At 38.9% G+C, this 19,110-nt stretch overlaps 1 protein-coding gene across 1 annotated transcript in view; it reads right to left on the bottom strand.

Annotated features, from left to right (window-relative positions):
* USH2A (usherin) overlaps positions 1-19,110 on the bottom strand; it is a 375,196-nt gene that overhangs the window by 302,653 nt on the left and 53,433 nt on the right. The window contains exons 12-13 of the mRNA XM_061348575.1: positions 6,211-6,406; positions 2,347-2,988 (exon numbers count right to left, since the gene is read on the bottom strand). Of these exons, the coding sequence (XP_061204559.1) occupies positions 2,347-2,988; positions 6,211-6,406 (838 nt within the window). The remainder of the gene's footprint in view (positions 1-2,346; positions 2,989-6,210; positions 6,407-19,110) is intronic.

Raw genomic sequence — 19,110 nt, forward strand, 5'->3', positions numbered from 1 at the left:
GGGGGGGGGTGTTTACAGCTTTACTGCTCTCATAATAGGATCCCAGACCTGTGTCAAATAATATTTGTATGACACAAATCCCATTTGGAGTGAGGCAGGGACAAACTGTCCACAACTATACAGGGGCTGGAAAGATCCATTTTCTACCACTGCAAGCTAGGACATCTCAAAAGCAAGTTTATGTACAAGGTAAAACTGCTTTTTCATTTGGTTTAACATTAGAATAAAGTGTTCCTCTCTGCATACACAGTTAGTGTAAAAAATAAATTAAATATAAGGAAATTTACCAAAAATGTTACTTGTATAAGAGCAAAGAGGAAGATAAGTCAGTGGACACAAACGTGAAACACATCAAGAGTTGAAACACATTGCTGAGTGCTCTGGAGAGCGTTCTTGTGCTTTGTCTTGTTTTCTTGGTTTGGTTTGATCTCATGATAAAATAATTTCCCAGTTACATCCAGTTTGACTTTTTCTCCACTGGCAAATACTCCTGCCTTAAGATTTTTGTAACTTTTGGAAACCTCATATTTTAGCAAATCACACAGAAGATACGCCACAATGGCACGTTACTGAGGTCCTTGGTATGTTTTTAGGCCTGCCAGTTTAAGATAATTAATTTGTGTGCAATTAATGTGTGTACTTTCAGTTAGGTTGTGTTTGCTACATATTTAGAGGTTTTTTACTTAACTTTGTCCCAAGGCAAAACTACAGGACAACTAGATGACCTTAAGATCCTTTCCAACCCTAACCATTTTACGATATTATGATTCTATGACACTATGATTCTATGACATGTTTAGAGTACTTGAAAAAAATTAAACTCTTCCATACTTCTACAACTTCATGCCAGTATTACTAGCAGGTTATATTACACTTACCCCTGTTTTATAGAAAACTCTCCTCTGGAATATACTAACAAAAAATATTTATATAAAAGTCATATATATTTTATGCCTAAATAAGCTCACATTGGAATCAACACTAAGATGTCAGTGAGAATATGCTGTGTTACACTAAGAGCAATACAATGCGTTTACAAAGCTAAGGAATTATACTTTTACCAGTAAAAGACAGGTAAATTTTCAACACATACATGCTTATACTTACTACTTAGAAATATTATTTTATTTTTTCCTTTTTTTTAACAGGAACTATTGTGGAAGTATTCCTTTGAGTGCCATGTAAGCTTCACAACAAACCAGTATGTTCGTACCATCAATTAAACCTTTTTAAAGCATTTAGCTCTGCATAAACCCTGGCCTTTCTTTTTCAAGGACAAGGGCGGTCAGTGACTCGAGAAGCCTTAACATCACTTCTCTCCCGATCTCTGATTAAGTGGCTGCTGTAGAGGGTTAGCAGGTCAAATAGCACTGGAGGAGGAACTAAGAAAAACAGAATACTGCCTTATTTATTAGTATATGTACCTAAAATAAATGAAAGGATTTTAAAAAATACTTAATGGAGGTTAAGCAGCTTTTTTAACCTCTGTTCAAATTATTGAATGGCATATTAAAACCAATGGAGCTGTAATGTACCTTTTAATGTGACCTGCTACTTTAATAAATTGCGTATGTATTTAACTGAACTAAATCTATCAGTTTAATATTATTACTAAAGGTAGTTTAATATCACCTATAGTTTCACTTTACCCACCAGCTTTTCAAAACAAAAACATTAAAATGTAACTACAGAGCTTCCCAATGCTATAATGAACATTTAATCTGTTTATAGTAATATGGTGCAAAACAATTAACTGATACTTGGCAACTGCAGTATCATTTACTTGTAGGGCTGAACTCTTCAGTAGTCCTTGTGAAAGCCAGCACATCCTCAGCACAAAAAGGCAAGTGAATGCTTGTAACATGTTTGCCACCTCATCCAAGTTTAAGCAACCATCTCTGTGCCTCCTGCCATGCTCACCTTTCGGCAGGAAGTGCCCTTCCTGAAGGACTTGCACCCTGCCTTCCAAATGCAGGGCTTTTGTTATCTGGAGAGCTGCATCAGCCTATGCCAGTTTACCTCTTCTTCAGTGAACAGGTCATGACTATTTGTATTTTCTCTGTGTCTAGAAGAACTAACCTAACCTTATTTTGGGTATGTTGAAACTGCAGTACTAACACAGATTATACAACCCCTGGGAACAGAATAAATACCTGATGGTGATCAGAACATTAGTAATTCCTTCTCGCTCAGTTAGGAATAAATGGTAAAATAATTAATAACGTAAGTCAGAGACATGTCAAACATGAAGCTGTCAAAACACATATTAAAAAATCTAGAAACTATCATGATAGCCAAGACAGTAAAATTTACTACATCAAGTAGATTGTCTTCCAATTTCCTTACCTGGTTTACACTCGTTACATCTTCTTCCTTGACGCTGAGGCAAACAAACACACTGTCCAGAAATGTGGTCACAAACTGTTCCTGCCAATGTGCCCAGAGCATCACAGTCACAACGCTGGCAGCCAAGGAGGTTGCTCATACTGAGGTTGTACATATGAAGCACGCACTGACTGCACTGAAGGCCAGTTACACCAGCTTTGCAAGGACACTGTCCTGTTGATTTGTCACAAAGCAGAGAGCCAGTTATTGTACCTGCCTTATCACAGTTACATGGCAGACAAATAAAGGAATCATTTTCCTGTACTTTGTAGTAGCCATCGAGGCATTCATCGCACTGCCTTCCTCCAATATTTGGTTTACATGCACATTGTCCTGTCTTCACATCGCACACGGCTCCAGAAAATGACCCTGCAACATTACATTCACAAGCCTTACAACCAGTTACATCCAGCCCATAAAAGTTGTCCATGCAGGTGTCACAGTGAAGTCCTTTCACTCGTTCTTTACAATTGCATTGCCCAGAGACAGGGTTGCAGAATTGGTTCACTGAGCCGTGGCTGTTGCACCAACAAAGCTCACATCCATCTTCATTAGAGTATCTGAGAGCTTTAAATCCAAAGTTACAACTATCACACCTGAGACCTGGAAAGAGAAAAAGCATTAATACGAAAAAAAAAGCTGAAAAGCTATTAATTTCCATTTTAAAAAAGGGATAAATGTACTTTCATTTGGGAAAAATAAGATAAAGAAAAGTCTTTATAGTCTTCCCCAGCATAATTAACAGGAATGACAGGGCTCCACAAATCAATTGTGTAACAGTGGCAGCCCCAAAATCTGTTTACTTTTCTAATTTGGTTCAGAAGAGATGCTTTTCTGCCACCTTCTCAATACAATTTAAGACACTCCTGCAACAAATTATTTGTAACACTTCTAAGACAAACCATAATTAATCTCTTTGTCTCCCAGAACAGCACCTGTTGCAAGATCAATGCTTATGTGAAGTATTCACCCTATACTGTAGCAATGCAATACACAGGGAATTGCACCAGGCTCTCAATCTGTGCAGATAACAGATTTATATGCTACATTAAAAACATTAAGTACATTCCAGGACAACACAAGTTAGACTAATTACAATGAATGATTTACTTAACACTGAAGTCCAGTTTTAATATTGATTGCATTTACGTTAGTGTTCATTGTTAGCCCATCCTGAAAGCAGAAAATGTTTTCCATAATCTAAAATTAAATACTTTTATCTAAACGTATGATTTAGCTAACTCCTGCAGTACATTAAAATCTAAACTGCTTTCATCATGATTCATCCTGTAGGTTTATTAGCTTTGCTTTCAAAGTTATCACTTGCCTAATCCCTGCCCCAAGTGATGGTATTTGTGTTTTAGTTTATAAAGCGCACATTACAAGAAAGCAAACCAGATTATTACAAGAAGCATGCAAATTCACAGTTATGTATTTTCCCTTGTAATGGGAAAATCCTTCACTGTGAAGCCATCACTTAATTGTTGCATACAGAAAAATATAATGTTCTAGCAAAATTTTGCTATTATTTGAAAAAATACAAAACCATACACGAATACATCTGGCAAAAAATAAAACTAAAAATGGTAGGAAATGCATTATATATATGGATAAAAACTCAAAAAACTCCAACAGAAGACAAGTTCCTTAACAGTGATGAATGACTCACCTAAAGCATATCATTTAATTTCAATAAGGAAAATAAAAAAGGACCACTATTGCTGCAAATTTTAAAAATAACTGTATTGTTAACAAGAATTATGACTCATTTTGAACTATTAAAATTGGTCTACATGGATTCATATCATATCAGTTTTAAAAATATGCGCAGTGCTTATTTGAATATGCCATACATATTCCTGACAGGTAATCTATTCCTAACGATATGGAGGAAGGCCTACAGGGCATCACATTCAATGTTAACAAGTACAGGGGAGTTAGCATGCTTGGCATTTAATTCACATTCTTCTACCTTTTTATTCTAGATGAATGACCTACTTTAACAAAATTATTGGTGCTAATGTATTTTACTGGTGATAGAATCATTAGTAAGATTTAACAGTTGTGTTAACTCTAACAGTTCAAGTTTCATAACACTGCAGTCCATAGTTGCATTTTCCTGTTATTGTGTGTGTTTAAATAGATAAAATGGCAATAGACAGATTGCTCTAAAAACCAATTTAGAAATCCAAAGAGGAAAGGTTTTTATTGAAGTTTGCTGCACACATTCCAAAATACAGAAGCTTGTCTACGAGTGGTTTAGAAAACTACAGAGAATGTAGCCTGGAATGAATTAGGTCTTTATCCTGCAAACAAACACTTGTATAACAACAGCCTCCACCACAGTGACAGAGAAATTTGCAGAAAGCATAGATTTATACCTCTTATTACTATTTCAGTGCAAATAAAAATAATTCTTATTGTTTTCAAAGTTAGAAAATATTTAAAATTATATGTAGAGAATCAAATAGATGAGAACCAGATTGTTAATTTCTTGTAAATCAAAATTCCAGAGTCGAGAGAGGTTTTCACAGATGCAAACATGAGATGGGGACAAAGAATATCCAAATAAGAATGCTCTGAAGTCTTTTTTATTGAACATAGAGAGTGTGCTTAAGACACATGGAGCTTATTTTTTACTCTTAGCACACTTTCAATGTATGAAAAACATAGGTACTTGGCATTCCATGGGGAAGAGGACAGAAACTATTCAGGCTTATGTCTGTTTAGAGTTATTTTGCATTTGCTTATAGAAATCAGAAGAAGGAAGAAACAATATTACAAATAAGTCAATATTCACAAGTCAGTGAGTTATAAATTAAGATGTACTTAAACACTGTTAATATAACCCACAAGCCTGCTTGGCCCAAGAAAAAACAGATTACTAACTGTGTTAATAACAAAGCAAAAAAAGATCTCTCTATTTTTTTGAGGCATATATAGTCTGAGACATGCACAGTTACCGCGCAAGGCTCACTTTATCAGGAAATTCTCCTTGCATAATATTCCCATACATCAACATTTCAAAGTGTATTATATATAGTGTGTATTTTGGGCACTTGATAAATTTTGTCCTTATGTGGCTGTGGCTCCCCTCAAATATGCTGGAAGTAATAAATTGCTATAATCAAATCTAATTTCTGAAAAATACCTGTGGGAGTAACAAACAAAAAAGCCCGTCTTGTGAAAAAAAAAAAATGATAAATAACAGAGAAGGTAGCATTTTATTATAATCAGATTGGCATTGAATCACAAAATTAAAATTATGTGGCCCTTGATAACTAACCCAGGCTATGTACATGATTTGTGGAATTATGTTGACTTAGTTTGCATTTCATAGGAACAGTTCAAAGAAATATAATAGAAAAAAAATTGATAGATTTATCACAAAGGACCCTGTAGCACAGAATATTTTGAGGAGAAAAAAAAAAATCCATTTATTTTGGTCTATTAAGAAAATGAGCATGGAAACGATTTGCTTAGAACTCATTAAGTATGAATCATATGGAAAAAAAAAAGTGTTAATTTCCTAAAAGAAACATCTATGCAGTAAGCAAATTACATTATTTCTGTGACTTATTAGTATGGAGCTATGTAAGCTAATGTAGCTGTGCCGTAAAGAAACTTCTAAAGGGTTGATTAAACTAAGCTTCAAGCTGTAGTTTGATAGAATTATTAAATTAATAATTTTTCAACAGTTAATTTCATTCATTTTTATAATCTGCCTTCAGCAAAGAAGTTTACTGTACTTTTCATTTAGAAATCAAGCGGTTTATTTGCAGAGAAAACAAGAAAAATGGCTCCAAGCTCTTGCACTGCACATACCAATAACATTTGCTTTGCACTTGCACTGGCCTGAATTTTGGTGACAGGTAATATCTCCATTGACTGTCCCAGAGGTATTACAGTTACAGGGACTGCAGCCATCAGGGTTTGACTGTTGTAGATTGTAGAATCCTTCCTGGCACTGATTGCATTGTCTGCCAGTCACATGTCTCTTACAATTACACTGGCCTCCAATCTAGAAAGATACAAAATATTATAGAATGGTTAACATACCTATTTTCAGATGATACATTCATTAGCAACAAGAATAGGAGTCTGAGTTGGGGAGGAGAAAACTTTAAAAGGTACAGAAAAAAATAAACCTGTGTAACACATACCTTTTTTACGTTTGTGTTGAGAGAGAAAAAAAAAGAGAGATATTAAGGAGACTATAACTATTACATTTTTTTAACACAGCTTTAAAGTCATGTTCATTCAAAACAGAAGGAAAAAAAAGAACTGAGTCAACAATGTGGCCATATTTATCATCCGGACAGAGAAACTGCAAACAATAGTTACAAAATTGCATTGTATAAATTGTGATTTCTATTAAAACAAACAGTACTTTTTCCATCACTGTTACTGCAAGACACCACCATTTTCAATGGTTAAGCTTTGAATTTTCTTTATTTGGACCATATATATATTTATTTCAGTGCAAACGTTAGTTAAATAAGAATGAAGCAAAGGTGAAAGATTTCCTTTCCAAGACAAATTTTCTCTTCCTTTACAGCAGGATGTGACCCAACAGCTCAGCATCTGAAACCCTCTCCCTCTTTTCTTGGTTCAGCTGGGATCCAAGTGTTCCACTTGAGTGATGGGATAGAAAGGTGTTGTCCTATTTCCTAAATGGGTAGCATTGCTATTTGGAAGGAGCTGAGGCATCCTTTGTTATGCTAGGGCCACGATCCGGGAGTATTTGTCCTACACCCTGTGCAAGATTAAAGGACTCCTTAAAAGCTATTTCAATTTCAAACCTCTGAAAGCCAGGGGTGGGGGGAGGGAAATATAAACAAACCAACCAATCTTTATATTTATCACTTGCAAATATGATGGGAAAACTGACTACAGTGAAAGAGGGAAACAGCAATGGTACAGTGCCCTGGGTTCAGCAGTAGCAGTCATTTTTCTCCTTCTTGGTAGCTGGTGCAGTGCTGTGTTTTGACTTTCGGGCTGGGAACAGAGCTGAAAACAACGATGTTTTGGTTTGGCAAAGGACTTTGTGAGCCTCATGCTCTGCCAGGGAGGAGGGGAAGCTGGGAGGAAGCAGAGACAGGACACCTGACCCAAACTGACCAAAGAGGTATTCCATACCACTGCACGTCATGCCCAGGAGGGAACTGGGAGTTACCTGGAAGGGAAGGTGGACTGCAGGGTTGGAGGAGGTATCAGTCGGTGCTTGGTCGGGCTGGGGGGCGAGTTATCGATCGCCTGATGATGGGGTGTTGTATTCTCTTCCCTTGTTATTTCTTTTATCATTACTATTATTGGTGGTAGCAGTAGTGATTTCTGTTATACCTTATTTACTAAACTGTTCTTATCTCAACCCGTGGGAGTTGCATTCTTTCTGATTCTCCTCTCAGTCCCTCCAGGAGTAAGGGGAGAGCAAGAAGGGGGGGGAGTGGGTGAGCAAGCTGTCTGGCTGGGGTTAAACCACAACACAAGAGACAGGGAAACAAATGGAAGACATAAGCCAATATATAACATAGCTGAGAACACAGTCAAAACAACAAAAGATGCAGCAGATGTGAATTGGCAAAAGGTTTAGGATTCATAATCAAGGTATAAAACATAACTTTTCTAACTTAGGTGTTCTGGGGAACACAGAGATGGCAGCAAAGAAATTATTATTTTTCTTTCGGTCAGTATATTTCTTTCAGTGCAAATATTTACAAATATGAAAGAGAACAGTGATTCAAAACTATTCATCCATAACATCAAAAGCTGTAGCTCAATATACTTTGCTTTTAACTAGCTACCAGAACAAAAATGTCTCTTAACAGTTGTCTTTCTCATCTTAAACCTATGAGTACAGCAAACCTAAAACAACAGGGGAGTCCTGTAGTATTAGAGACGAAGCTACTTGAAACTTACACTTCAATGCTATCATCACACCCTCCCATCTGCAATGAAGCTTTATTAACACAAGATAAAATAGAGCATTTCAATATCTTACAGTAAACTCAGTGCAGAGAACACTGAAGTCAGAGAAGCAGGTATTCCCACCCCTTCCTCATAAAAGGCTCTGTAGTCCAACAAAACCTCTTCGATATTCTTTCTAACAAAGGTCTATTACTGATATATCAGCCACATTCTTAAGGAAGATGAAGATATTAAACAAAAGCAGGAATACACCACTTAAAAGGCAAGGCAACAGAAAGCACAAAAAGGTAAGGGACCATGGTAGCAGAAAACACAGCAACAAGGATGTTCAAGTTATTCCCTTTTAGTCTGGGTTTGACCCTAATATTTAGTTTGCTATAAGAGACCCAACCATGTATCACAGCCATTCCTCGAAGAACTCACATATGAAAAGCTGCTCAAGTTTAATCCTAAATGAAGAAAAATACCTTGTTTAATACCTAAGTGCAAAAGAAACATTTTGTGTTAGTGATCATTGCATACTCAGATTACTCAAGAGGAAGTATTAGATAGATACCTCAGTAGCACTCAATAAACACCTATATCCCAAAAGACTTTAAAGGTACCCCAAAGCTACCACATGAAGCAAAGCATTACAAAAAGTGGAAATCTGGTCAAATTAGGGAAGTCAAGAGAGGATAACCACCACAAAATTTTAAAACCAGAATAACACAATACAAAAATCAGCTTTTAATGAGCAACATGCTTAAGAAATAAATCAGAAATAAAGGAAGACTGCCAGAAAATCACTGAGGGCGATAAATAACTAAGTGGTGTGATTAGCAGATACAGATTGGAAATCAGAACTTTTCACTAATAACAGGTTGCCAGAGGTTATTGGGAATCAACATCCCCAGAGGTATCAAGGCTCATCCAAACAAAATCATGACTGAGTGAATCTAGCTCTGACAACAATCTTGTTTTGAGCTGGAGGAGATGGCTAACTAATGCTTCTATGATTCTGTGTAGAATTCAGGAGAGACAGAACCACAACAGAGATTACAAAGGAAGTATTTCACAGCTGTTCACTATGAAAAAGATGCTACCGTTCTGTGTTAGAAATGCTTTTCAAGACTGGTTTCAAACCAAAATACCAAAAGGAAAAGATTTCAGCAAAAACTCATCTGTTAAAAAGTGTCTATTCCTGAGTCAAGAGTTCCATATGAACTGGAATGTAAAATTACTGAGTTATTAATTGCTTAGATCAACTTCAGTAAAAGAAAAATTAAATGATAGAAGATTCATCAATCTCCTTAAAAGGCTGTAAGGAATCTTCTGAGATCTACAGACTAGTAGTAGCCTTTTTCTGTATGGAGCAAATTAATAGAAATTAGTTTGATACACTGGAAAAGATTGGTACTTTATTTGCGAAGAAAAATCATGCTTTATGATTCAACTTTGTTTCTTTAAGTCAGTAACATCTGGAAATATCACATATATTGAACCAAATGGATCATCAAAAAATCAAATTAACTTCTACAACAAGAAGTACAAACTTAACACCTGGGGAAAACTAATGCTGACTCTAGATAGATGGTACTGAGTCCAAAATTAGCTCAAGAAAGGAGCTGTAAAAGTTTCTCTATTCCCCCTAAAAATCATTTGAAATCTCTATAGCAATTAAAAAAGCAACAGGAATACTGGAATTAATAGGAAAAGAACTGAAAATTATACAGAGAATGTCATTCTGTCATAAAAATACATTGTGTATCTCAACATTTTGCACACTTTGTATATCTGGTTACCCTCTCTAAAATAAAATAGGTAACAGAGTGAGTAGAATAAGCAAAGATACAAATGACAAAGATTGGGGGGGGGGGCGGGGGTGGTGGTGTGGTGTGTGTGCAAAGACTTCAGTTTGGAAAGAGATGACTGAAACGTAGGAAATGCATGTCTATAAAGTCGTGAATGGCTTATACAATGAATATTCATTGTTTCTCATAACAAGGAGAACACACCCAAGGAGTTATCAGAAAGCTAATTCAAAAGAATGAAAAAGTACTTTTTCTGTACGCCTTGAATGTATATAGAAAAATACACTATTTTTTTGAAATGCATTAACTAGTAAGTTAGATTAATTCTGTACGTGGACAGCAAACATGACAACTCAAATGAAATCCCCGTGTTAGGCTCAGGTAGTCCCAAAACAATAAATAACTGGAATCTGGAGAAGTGTAGTAGCACAGAAGGATAAACGTTCTTAACACCAGCTACTGGTAACTATCAGAGAGGCTATCAGAGCTGTGGCCGCCCCATCCCTGGCAGTGTTCAAGGCCAAGCTGGACAGGGCTTGGAGCAACCTGCTCTAGTGGAAGGTGTCCCTGCCCATGGCAGGGGGTTGGAACTGGATGAGTTTTAAGGTGTCTCCCAAAACAAACCAGTCTGTAATTCTATGATACTGTGCTATCATTTCAGTCAGTATAGCTGTTCTGATCCTAACAGATGGAAACCCAAGTCTAAACATGAGCAGCTTAATAGCCATTTTCATGCAACAAGTGAAATATGTAGATTACTGAGTGCTAAGAGGAACAAAGAGCAACACCATCTTCAGCAGAATTTTAACTGTCAAGCTATTATAAACAGTAATTTCCATCCAATTCAGTTGCAGAAAATACATGTCCCCAAATTTTCTCCTGATACTCTTAACTGAAGCATGCACTTTTTTTTTCTCCAGAAACCAGCCAATGAAACCAGTTGGAGATCTTCCTATATAAATTTCCTCCTACCTTGCCATCATGGAAAAAACAGTTTTCCATCTGTAACCAATACAAGCGGCAAGTGATTTCCTAAGCCTAAAAAGAGGGAAAGTCTTTCATGGCAGTCTGAGAAAAGTCTAGGAAATTAAAGTTTTTGCTAGAGGGGGAGGCTTATCATACTCTTTCTTAATAGATCTGAAAAGAAGTTTCTATGCACTAGACTAGAGGATCTGTAAATAATCCACTGACATTCTGTCCTGGGTTTAGCAGTAGCAGTCATGTTTCTCCTTAGTAGCTGGTACAGTGCTGTGTTTTGACTTTTGGCCTGGGAACAGAGCTGGTAACACTGATGTTTTAGTCTGACCAAGGACTTTGTGAGCCTCATGCTCTGCCAGGGAGGAGGGGAAGCTGGGAGGAAGCAGAGGCAGGACACCTGACACAAACTAGCCAAAGAGGTATTCCATACCACAGCACGTCATGCCCAGGATGTAACGGAGAGTTACCCGGAAGGGCTAGGACTGTGGGGTTGGAGGAGGTATCGGTCGGTGCGTGGTCTGGCTGGGTGGCGCGAGTTATCAGTTGGCAGGTGGGTGAGGTGTTGTTTTCTCTTCCCTTATTTCCTTTATCATTACTATTATTGGTGGTAGCAGTAGTGATTTGTGTTACACCTTAGTTACTAAACTGTTCTTATCTCAACCCGTGAGAGTTACATTCTTTTGGATTCTCCTCTCCGTCCCCCCAGGAGTAGGGGGAGGGCAAGAAGAGGGGGAGTTAGTGAACGAGCTGCCTGACCGGTTTTAAACGATGACAGTTCTTTTTTGGCACCAAACGTGGGGCATGAAGGGTTGAGATAACGACAGATCTGACCGGATTAATAGTCACTCGTCACAATGCTGATTTATTGGCTCTCAGAGTTGTTCCTCTTGATCTCACAGCTTCAGAATGTTGTAACTTACTTAGAGCCGGTATTTGCTGTGGTAGTGTTTATCAAGTGTGGGGCTTGGGCTAAGGTTCCTGTCTCACTGTACTTTATGGCAAGGACTTGTAATACGGGCGGGTTCCAGCAGCAGGGCGGGATGGACGTGGCCGTGGACTGCTCCCTGGCCGTCCGGCTGCTCCTCACCATCCTGGCCCTCGCCCTCGCCTGCGTCTGCGTGAGGCCACGGGGAGCCGAGGAGGAGCAGCCCCCGAAGCTGGCGGCGACCAAACTGGCCCGGGAGAGCAGCCCCGGGGACCAAGCGGCGGCGGGAGCGGGGCCGGAGGCCGGCAGGGCGCGGCTGCCGGTGGAGGAGGTCTGGGCGGTCGAGGAGCGGAAGGAGGCGGCTGCCGAGCAGCGGGAGAAGGCGACGGAGGAGCCGAGCTCCGCAGAGGAGCTGAGCCCAGCCCCGTGACGGCCGAGAGCATTCCCCGGAAGCCGCCCGCCGAGCCCCAGGAGGATGCAGGAGACCCCGCAGCATTTCCCAGCAAGGCAGAGGAGGAAGAGCTGGACTCAGGAAAAGAGAAGCTGGTGGTGGGAGAGCCGGCAAGCACAGCAGCTACACCAGCCCCAGTGACAAGTACAGCAGCGTTGCTTGAGAGTTCTGAAGGTTTTGAATGGCCTTTGGGTATCCTTGGGACCTGCCTGCTGATTGTGATGGGGATCAGCATGTTGGCACACACACAGAGTGTGTTTTACCCACCACTATTTTGTCTGATCTCAAAAGTTAAGCGGAGTCAGGTTTGGGTCTTGTCTGGGGTTAGACAACAATATAGGAGGACCAGGAGATTTTCCCCAAGGGTGGACAGTCATGAGTGGCAGGGCATGTGGGACAGTATGGGCGAGCATCTAGTCCACTGGGCCCCTCCAGTGCTTTGGAAGTGTTGGAGATGGAAGGCAGCTGTATGGAGTCCCCAGCTACAAGCTGCAGAAACTGCTGGAGGGGACAGTCAACTATTTTGAGCCTGGTGGACCCATGGAACTTCAGGCCAACAGAGCAGAGATGCAATAGAGAGATGGACTCATGATCAAGGGGTGGACTTAACAATGGACACTATTGCCCAGGTTACCCATGAGTGTGAACACTGCACACAGCCTCTCCTGCTCTGAAAGGCTGTTACAAGAGACGGAGCCCAAAATCATGGACCAAATGGACTCGGCAGGGTTATAGGGATTGGTCCATGCACTAAGAAGTGACCTCTTTCTCTCTGTCTGTGTGTGTATGTGGATGTATATATATATGTGCATATATATATATATATAATGGTATATTGAAAATGTGGGATCTGAGCATGACGTGAATGGTATGGAATAAGGGGTGGATACTGCCCTGGGTTTAGCAGTAGCAGTCATTTTTCTCTTTCTTGGTAGCTGGTGCAGTGCTGTGTTTTGACTTTCGGGCTGGGAACAGAGCTGAAAACACTGATGTTTAGAAGGCCAAGGACTTGGTGAGCCTCCTGCTCTCCTAGGGAGGAGGGGAAGCTGGGAGGAAGCAGAGACAGGACACCTGACCCAAACTGACCAAAGAGGTATTCCATACCACAGCACATCATGCCCAGAATGTAACTGGGAGTTACCTGGAAGGGCTAGGGACTGGGGGGTTGGGGGAGCTATCCGTTGGTGTTTGGTCGGGCTGGGGGGAGCAAGTTATCAGTTGGCAGGTGGGTGAGGTGTTGTATCCTCTTCCCTTATTTCCTTTATTATTATTATTATTATTATTATTGGTGTAGCAGTAGCGATTTGTGTTATACATTAGTTACTAAACAGTTCTTATCTCATCCCGGGGGAGTTGCATTCTTTTCGATTCTCCTCTCCATCCCTCTGGGAGTAGGGGGAGGGCAAGAAGGGTGAGTGAACGAGCTGCCTTACTGGGTTTAGAACACGACACATTCTTCCATACCACTGATTTCAAAGTCACAAGACTTTCTACAAGGAAAAAAAGCCAGGCACAAAAAAAAAGATACTCTATAGCATTCCTTAGACAAGATAAAAAGGAGCCTCTGACTGTATTCACAAATGACTATTTTGCTTTTGTTTTAGCTGTGACTTGAAACCTTTCCATTCTGTTTCTTCAGCCATTTTCTGTCAATACAGTGTCTGAAGATGAAATATATCTATTAAATACAGAAAAATATTCAAAATACAGAACAACAAATTCAATTATACAACTCAATTTTTAACCCTGCCTTCTACAGTAAGCATGGCATTGTAGGACACATGAATATTGGCTAAGGAAAATATACCACTCTAACGCACACCATATTATTGCATACACTTCAAGTAGCTGTGCAGAATTTTAGAGAAACAGTTGAGAAATATGCTCCAGATAAAAATAGTAGATGGAGGATGGAAAAAAAATAGCTAAAAGTACTTGTAAAACTGGGAAGGTTTTGTAGAGTTCTGTAATTGATCTGGATGTTAAGCTCTTCAATATTTTCAGTAGCACACTGAAGACAGAAGAGAGAACATGCTTACAAACCTCACAGATCACCTCAGCTCTGGAGGCTCAGCCAGCACCCTGAGGGGCAGCAACCAGCCTTAATGGCCCTGAGCAGCCCCACGGGGGCCTCCACTCACCCTTTCTGCATATAGCCCAGGAGCTACAGATCTGGACATCCAGGAGCTAGTCTGGGCATCCTCACCTAAGCTGGGCTGTGGTGCAGTTGTGCCTGTTCCCCTGGAAGGATGTCTTTAACTCAGGCTGCAGCCATGTCTTCAACCTCATCTCCTGCTGGCTCCAGACTGGACCCCCTACGGACCCCGGACCTGATTTATCACTTTATTTTGTTTGGGGTTGTCAGTGGGTCTTGTTATGAGCACTTGGCCATGTCCCAGTGCCCTGAGACCACACCTTGCCTGGGGCCAGGGTGTTCTGGGATCACCCTCAGTGGGAGGTTTTTCAACATCATTAGTGCAAATAGCCTACAATCAGTAAAGCTGAAGTAAATGCAGAAGTCTGAAATACAACACATAGCAAGGAGACATCAAATGTGAAATAAAGAAAAACTTGTCAAGAAACAATAACATGGAAAATAACCTGGAAGTGATAGTGGCCCTCTGCAGATTACATACAAACAATATGATACTGGGATTTTAGCAAAAAGAGAAAAGCAAAATTAGTCACAAATTCAAACAAAAATAGGTTACTGCATGAATTTAGGAAAGAAACTAATGATTGGGCTTTATTTGGAGAAAGTTTGGTTTAAAAACGGGAAATAAAGAAAAATATCTTTAAGTTCTCTGTACCCCCAGAAAAGCACCAAAAAAAGGAAAAAAAAGAAAAAAGAAAAGCACTGTGAAAAAAGAAAAGCACTGTGAAATGCTTGACAATGGCTACTGTTACAAAGAAGCTGATAAATGTTTGTAACACTGCAGAAATAGGTGTACCACAAGTTACAATCTGGAAATCTACATCAAAATAGTAGAACACACTTTTTCTACAACTACATAAAAACCTAAGTGAATTATGAAGCAAAGTAGCTGTTATTGCTATTTCTATAAATACAGCTTATTCTAGAAACAATGGTAACATTGAGGGTACTGGTAGCAATTAATATTTTAAGATTTTTAACTAGGATTTCACCAGTTTGCACAGGAGATATTACTGAACTTTCCCCTCCTCCCCCCTATCCAAGTGCTATCTGCCATTTAAAGAAATAAGCCTTTAATTACGCTGGTTACAGAAGAGCAGAAAGCTACCTGTTCTCACACCGCTTATGCCCAAGAGGCCTGGTTCTGATCCAAACAGTAAGCAGGCAGTAACAGCCTATTAACATGACTGCCTTGGTACTAAATCACTTATGGAAAATATCTGTCTAGATTGTTCACCACAAAAATGAGTCTGTCCAAGCATTGCTACCAAGTGGTGGTGTATCTTGGGACATCATAATTACAACTGTTATTTGATACAGAAAATCACAGATGCTAAAATGGCATATATCCCTTGTGCCATCTATAATTCACGTATGAAATACACTTTAGTCCCATATCCTTGAATGCAAACAGTTATAAAAAGTATGCAAGCAACTTCCTCCTGTGCAAATCACAGCTACAGCATCACTGGACTTAATCTGGAAGCAGAGTACTTGACATTTCTGAGTGTTAGATGTATCAAGCAGTTCACACTGCTTTAGACTATAAAGATATCACTTTTAAATTGAGGGATACTTAAACTCACCACATCTAAAAAATTAAAAAAGGAGCTTGCTCAGGAACAGTTACTAAACTGATATAAGGATTTAAAAAGAGATTTAAGTACTGGGGAAAGGGCAACTTATTCCAAAGAATTGTTCTAATTATTGTTTAAGAGACAGTAAACTATATAGCCATAGAGCCTATCTAGTAGATATTTAACACATAAGTACCATGGTTTCAGAAACGTATCTTCTGACTACTTAAAATCTTGCTGACCATATGTATTTCTAAAATATAAGATGGAATTTCCTGGGGGAAAAAAAAATAAAAATCTGTTTGACCTAAGCTTTTCTGAAACTTAAAAGCATCTTTTTCTCCTGCAACATCCCTATAATTTCCAATAGCTATTCTCTGGTGTCTGTAATAGAAGAAACATACTGCCAGAAACATAATCAGAAAGTCTCTCCAATTCTGGAGACTAAAAATAAGATGTGGCTTGATGTTACTAAAAAACCACCTAATACTGACACTTCCTAAGTTTCTTTTACCAAAGTTAACTTCTGGTTTTGAAGCCCAAAACACATGACAAAAAACTTTTGCAATTGACGGTCATTACTAATTTCAATTAAGGACAGAAGCACCTTCCCTTGACCAGCTGGTGATGCCCTAAAATTTACATGTTAAGACCCACAGATCTATTTAGGTCCTACATGAAATTCTTTCTGTTCATCCTGTCATTGCTGGCTTTGCAAGTGATTGGTACCTATCTCAATGCTCTGCCTTTTTGATATAAATGCTAATTATATACTTCTCACTACCTTCCTTGATGCAAATCTGGCAAGGACTCCAGAAACCAGCTGACTGCAATCTCAGCAAGTAGCAGGAGGGAGCAAGGGGGCTGAGGACTTTTTCTTTGTTCAGTTTAGGAAATGAGAACTGTATGGTGTGCTGGCTCACATACATAGGTTAATGGTCTGACCACCAAATACCTGAGAGTATTCTTGCTCTATCAGCTTTGGGAACTGAAAATTGAATAAGCAGCAATAATGAAGTTCTTTTTCACTCCCCTGCTATCTCTTCTTGTCATTGCATATGATGACTTTCAGAAGTCAGTAACTTTCTACTACTTCCGCACAAAATGTGAAATGAGGTGTTTACCCTCTGTCCATTGCACTCCAAAGAGTGGGATTGGACCAAATCCCCAAAATAATTGACAAACTGTCACAGAAAACTAGCATTTCCATGGTACAAAATCCTTCAGGAATGAAGCCATAAAATTATTTAATGTAAAAAGCCCATTTTCCTTCATTTTAGCAATAAGATTAAAGCCCTTACACAAAGGGAATTCCAGGATTCAGAATACACACAGTGTTTTATAATTTGATTTTATGGAGTGCACTATTCACATGAGCTCTTCATTGACACGTTTGCATCTTTTATATTCCTTATTTGAAGAATACAACTGTTGACTGAAATGCCCATAATTAACTGCTTTTCCTATGTTCTTTCCCTTGTAATACACATTCTAGTTATTTATGTACCTTCAACCACAATGCACAGGTTGAAAACTGTAGGTGGAAAAATGACAACAGGGTACTGCTCACTCTAATTTTAGATCAAAGAATTTATCAGCTCAGAAGCAAAATTATCAGAAATATTCTACTTTGGTTTCATAAACAATAGGTATTACCTAGATTTTTCATTTTCTATAAAAAATAAATCAAACATTCAAAATTGAGGGGAAAATTAAGAAATTCAAAAGAGCAATATTTAGGGATGTACAGAAAGATCTAATCTGAAGCCTGTTGAAAAGCTTACTTGGTAGCACTAGAATCTGTTTTCATTTGACTCCACAGAGAAAAGAGTAACTAACATTTTATGCATCTTCATGCCTTTGAATGAGTTTTCTTGCAACACAAGACAATACAGCTACCACCTTGACAAAAGGCAATTCAGTCTGTGCAACTCTGGAAAATATCCTCTGCAGTAAAATACAGCTTCTTTACTGGATATATAAGGAATATATATAATATATATATAGGATTATAAGGAATATACATAAGAAGTATAAGGAAGAAATTCTTTACTGTTAGAGTGGTGAGGCACTGGCACAGATTGCCCAAGGAAGTGGCAAATACTCCATCCCTGGAAGTGTTCAAGGCCAGGTTGGATGAAACTTGGAGCAACCTGCTCTAGTGGGAAATGTCCCTGACCATGGCAGGGGATTGGAACTGGATGAGCTTAAGGTTCTTTCCAGCCCTAACTATTCAATGATTTATTTTCATGGTAAGAATGAATTTTTTAAATCAGCAAAAGCTGAGTAAAGAAAGATGCCTAAACTCACCCACACCTGAATGGTACTTCCAAAGACTGTGCAAAAGCAATAGCAATACCTCCAGCTTTGCCTGGAACAAATCCTGGGAAAAGAGTGCTTTTTTTTTTTTTATTTTCACAGCAGTATATATGGTATATTATAATAGAATCACGGAAGGACTACAAACTGCTGTACCTTACTTAATATTTGTAGAGCAGTCTGGGTAAAAAGCAGCACAGGAAAACGAGGCAAGGATTGTGGAGTAAGGGCCAGAAGAAATAAATCTCCATCTCTCTATACAAGCAAGAATGATCACATCAGCAGTATTCTGGCAAGAATTTTCTCATGTGTGAAAGTTAGGGAGAAGGGAAGAAGGCAGCCAACGCTTCTTTCGTAAAACTTAGGCACCTCAGATAATTCACCTGATCATTCTGATAGAAATATTTTTATGACAAATGTTCACAAAGAGAATGTAACCAACGTGTCCTTTTCATACACTGATTAGATGTTAATAATCATCATAGAAGTGGACAGTGGCTACTGCAAATCTTTAACTTGTACCCACCAATCTCAAGGGAAAAATTTCTGTCTTTGAAAAAAGGTCTAATTAACGGCTCGTGGATGCACTGCTAAACCAC

Source organism: Neopsephotus bourkii, unplaced genomic scaffold (assembly GCF_033783945.1).
Source record: "Neopsephotus bourkii isolate Nb327-2 ecotype Australia unplaced genomic scaffold, CSIRO-AGI_Nbou_v1 NB_360, whole genome shotgun sequence".
In the NCBI taxonomy this organism is placed as follows: domain Eukaryota; kingdom Metazoa; phylum Chordata; class Aves; order Psittaciformes; family Psittacidae; genus Neopsephotus; species Neopsephotus bourkii.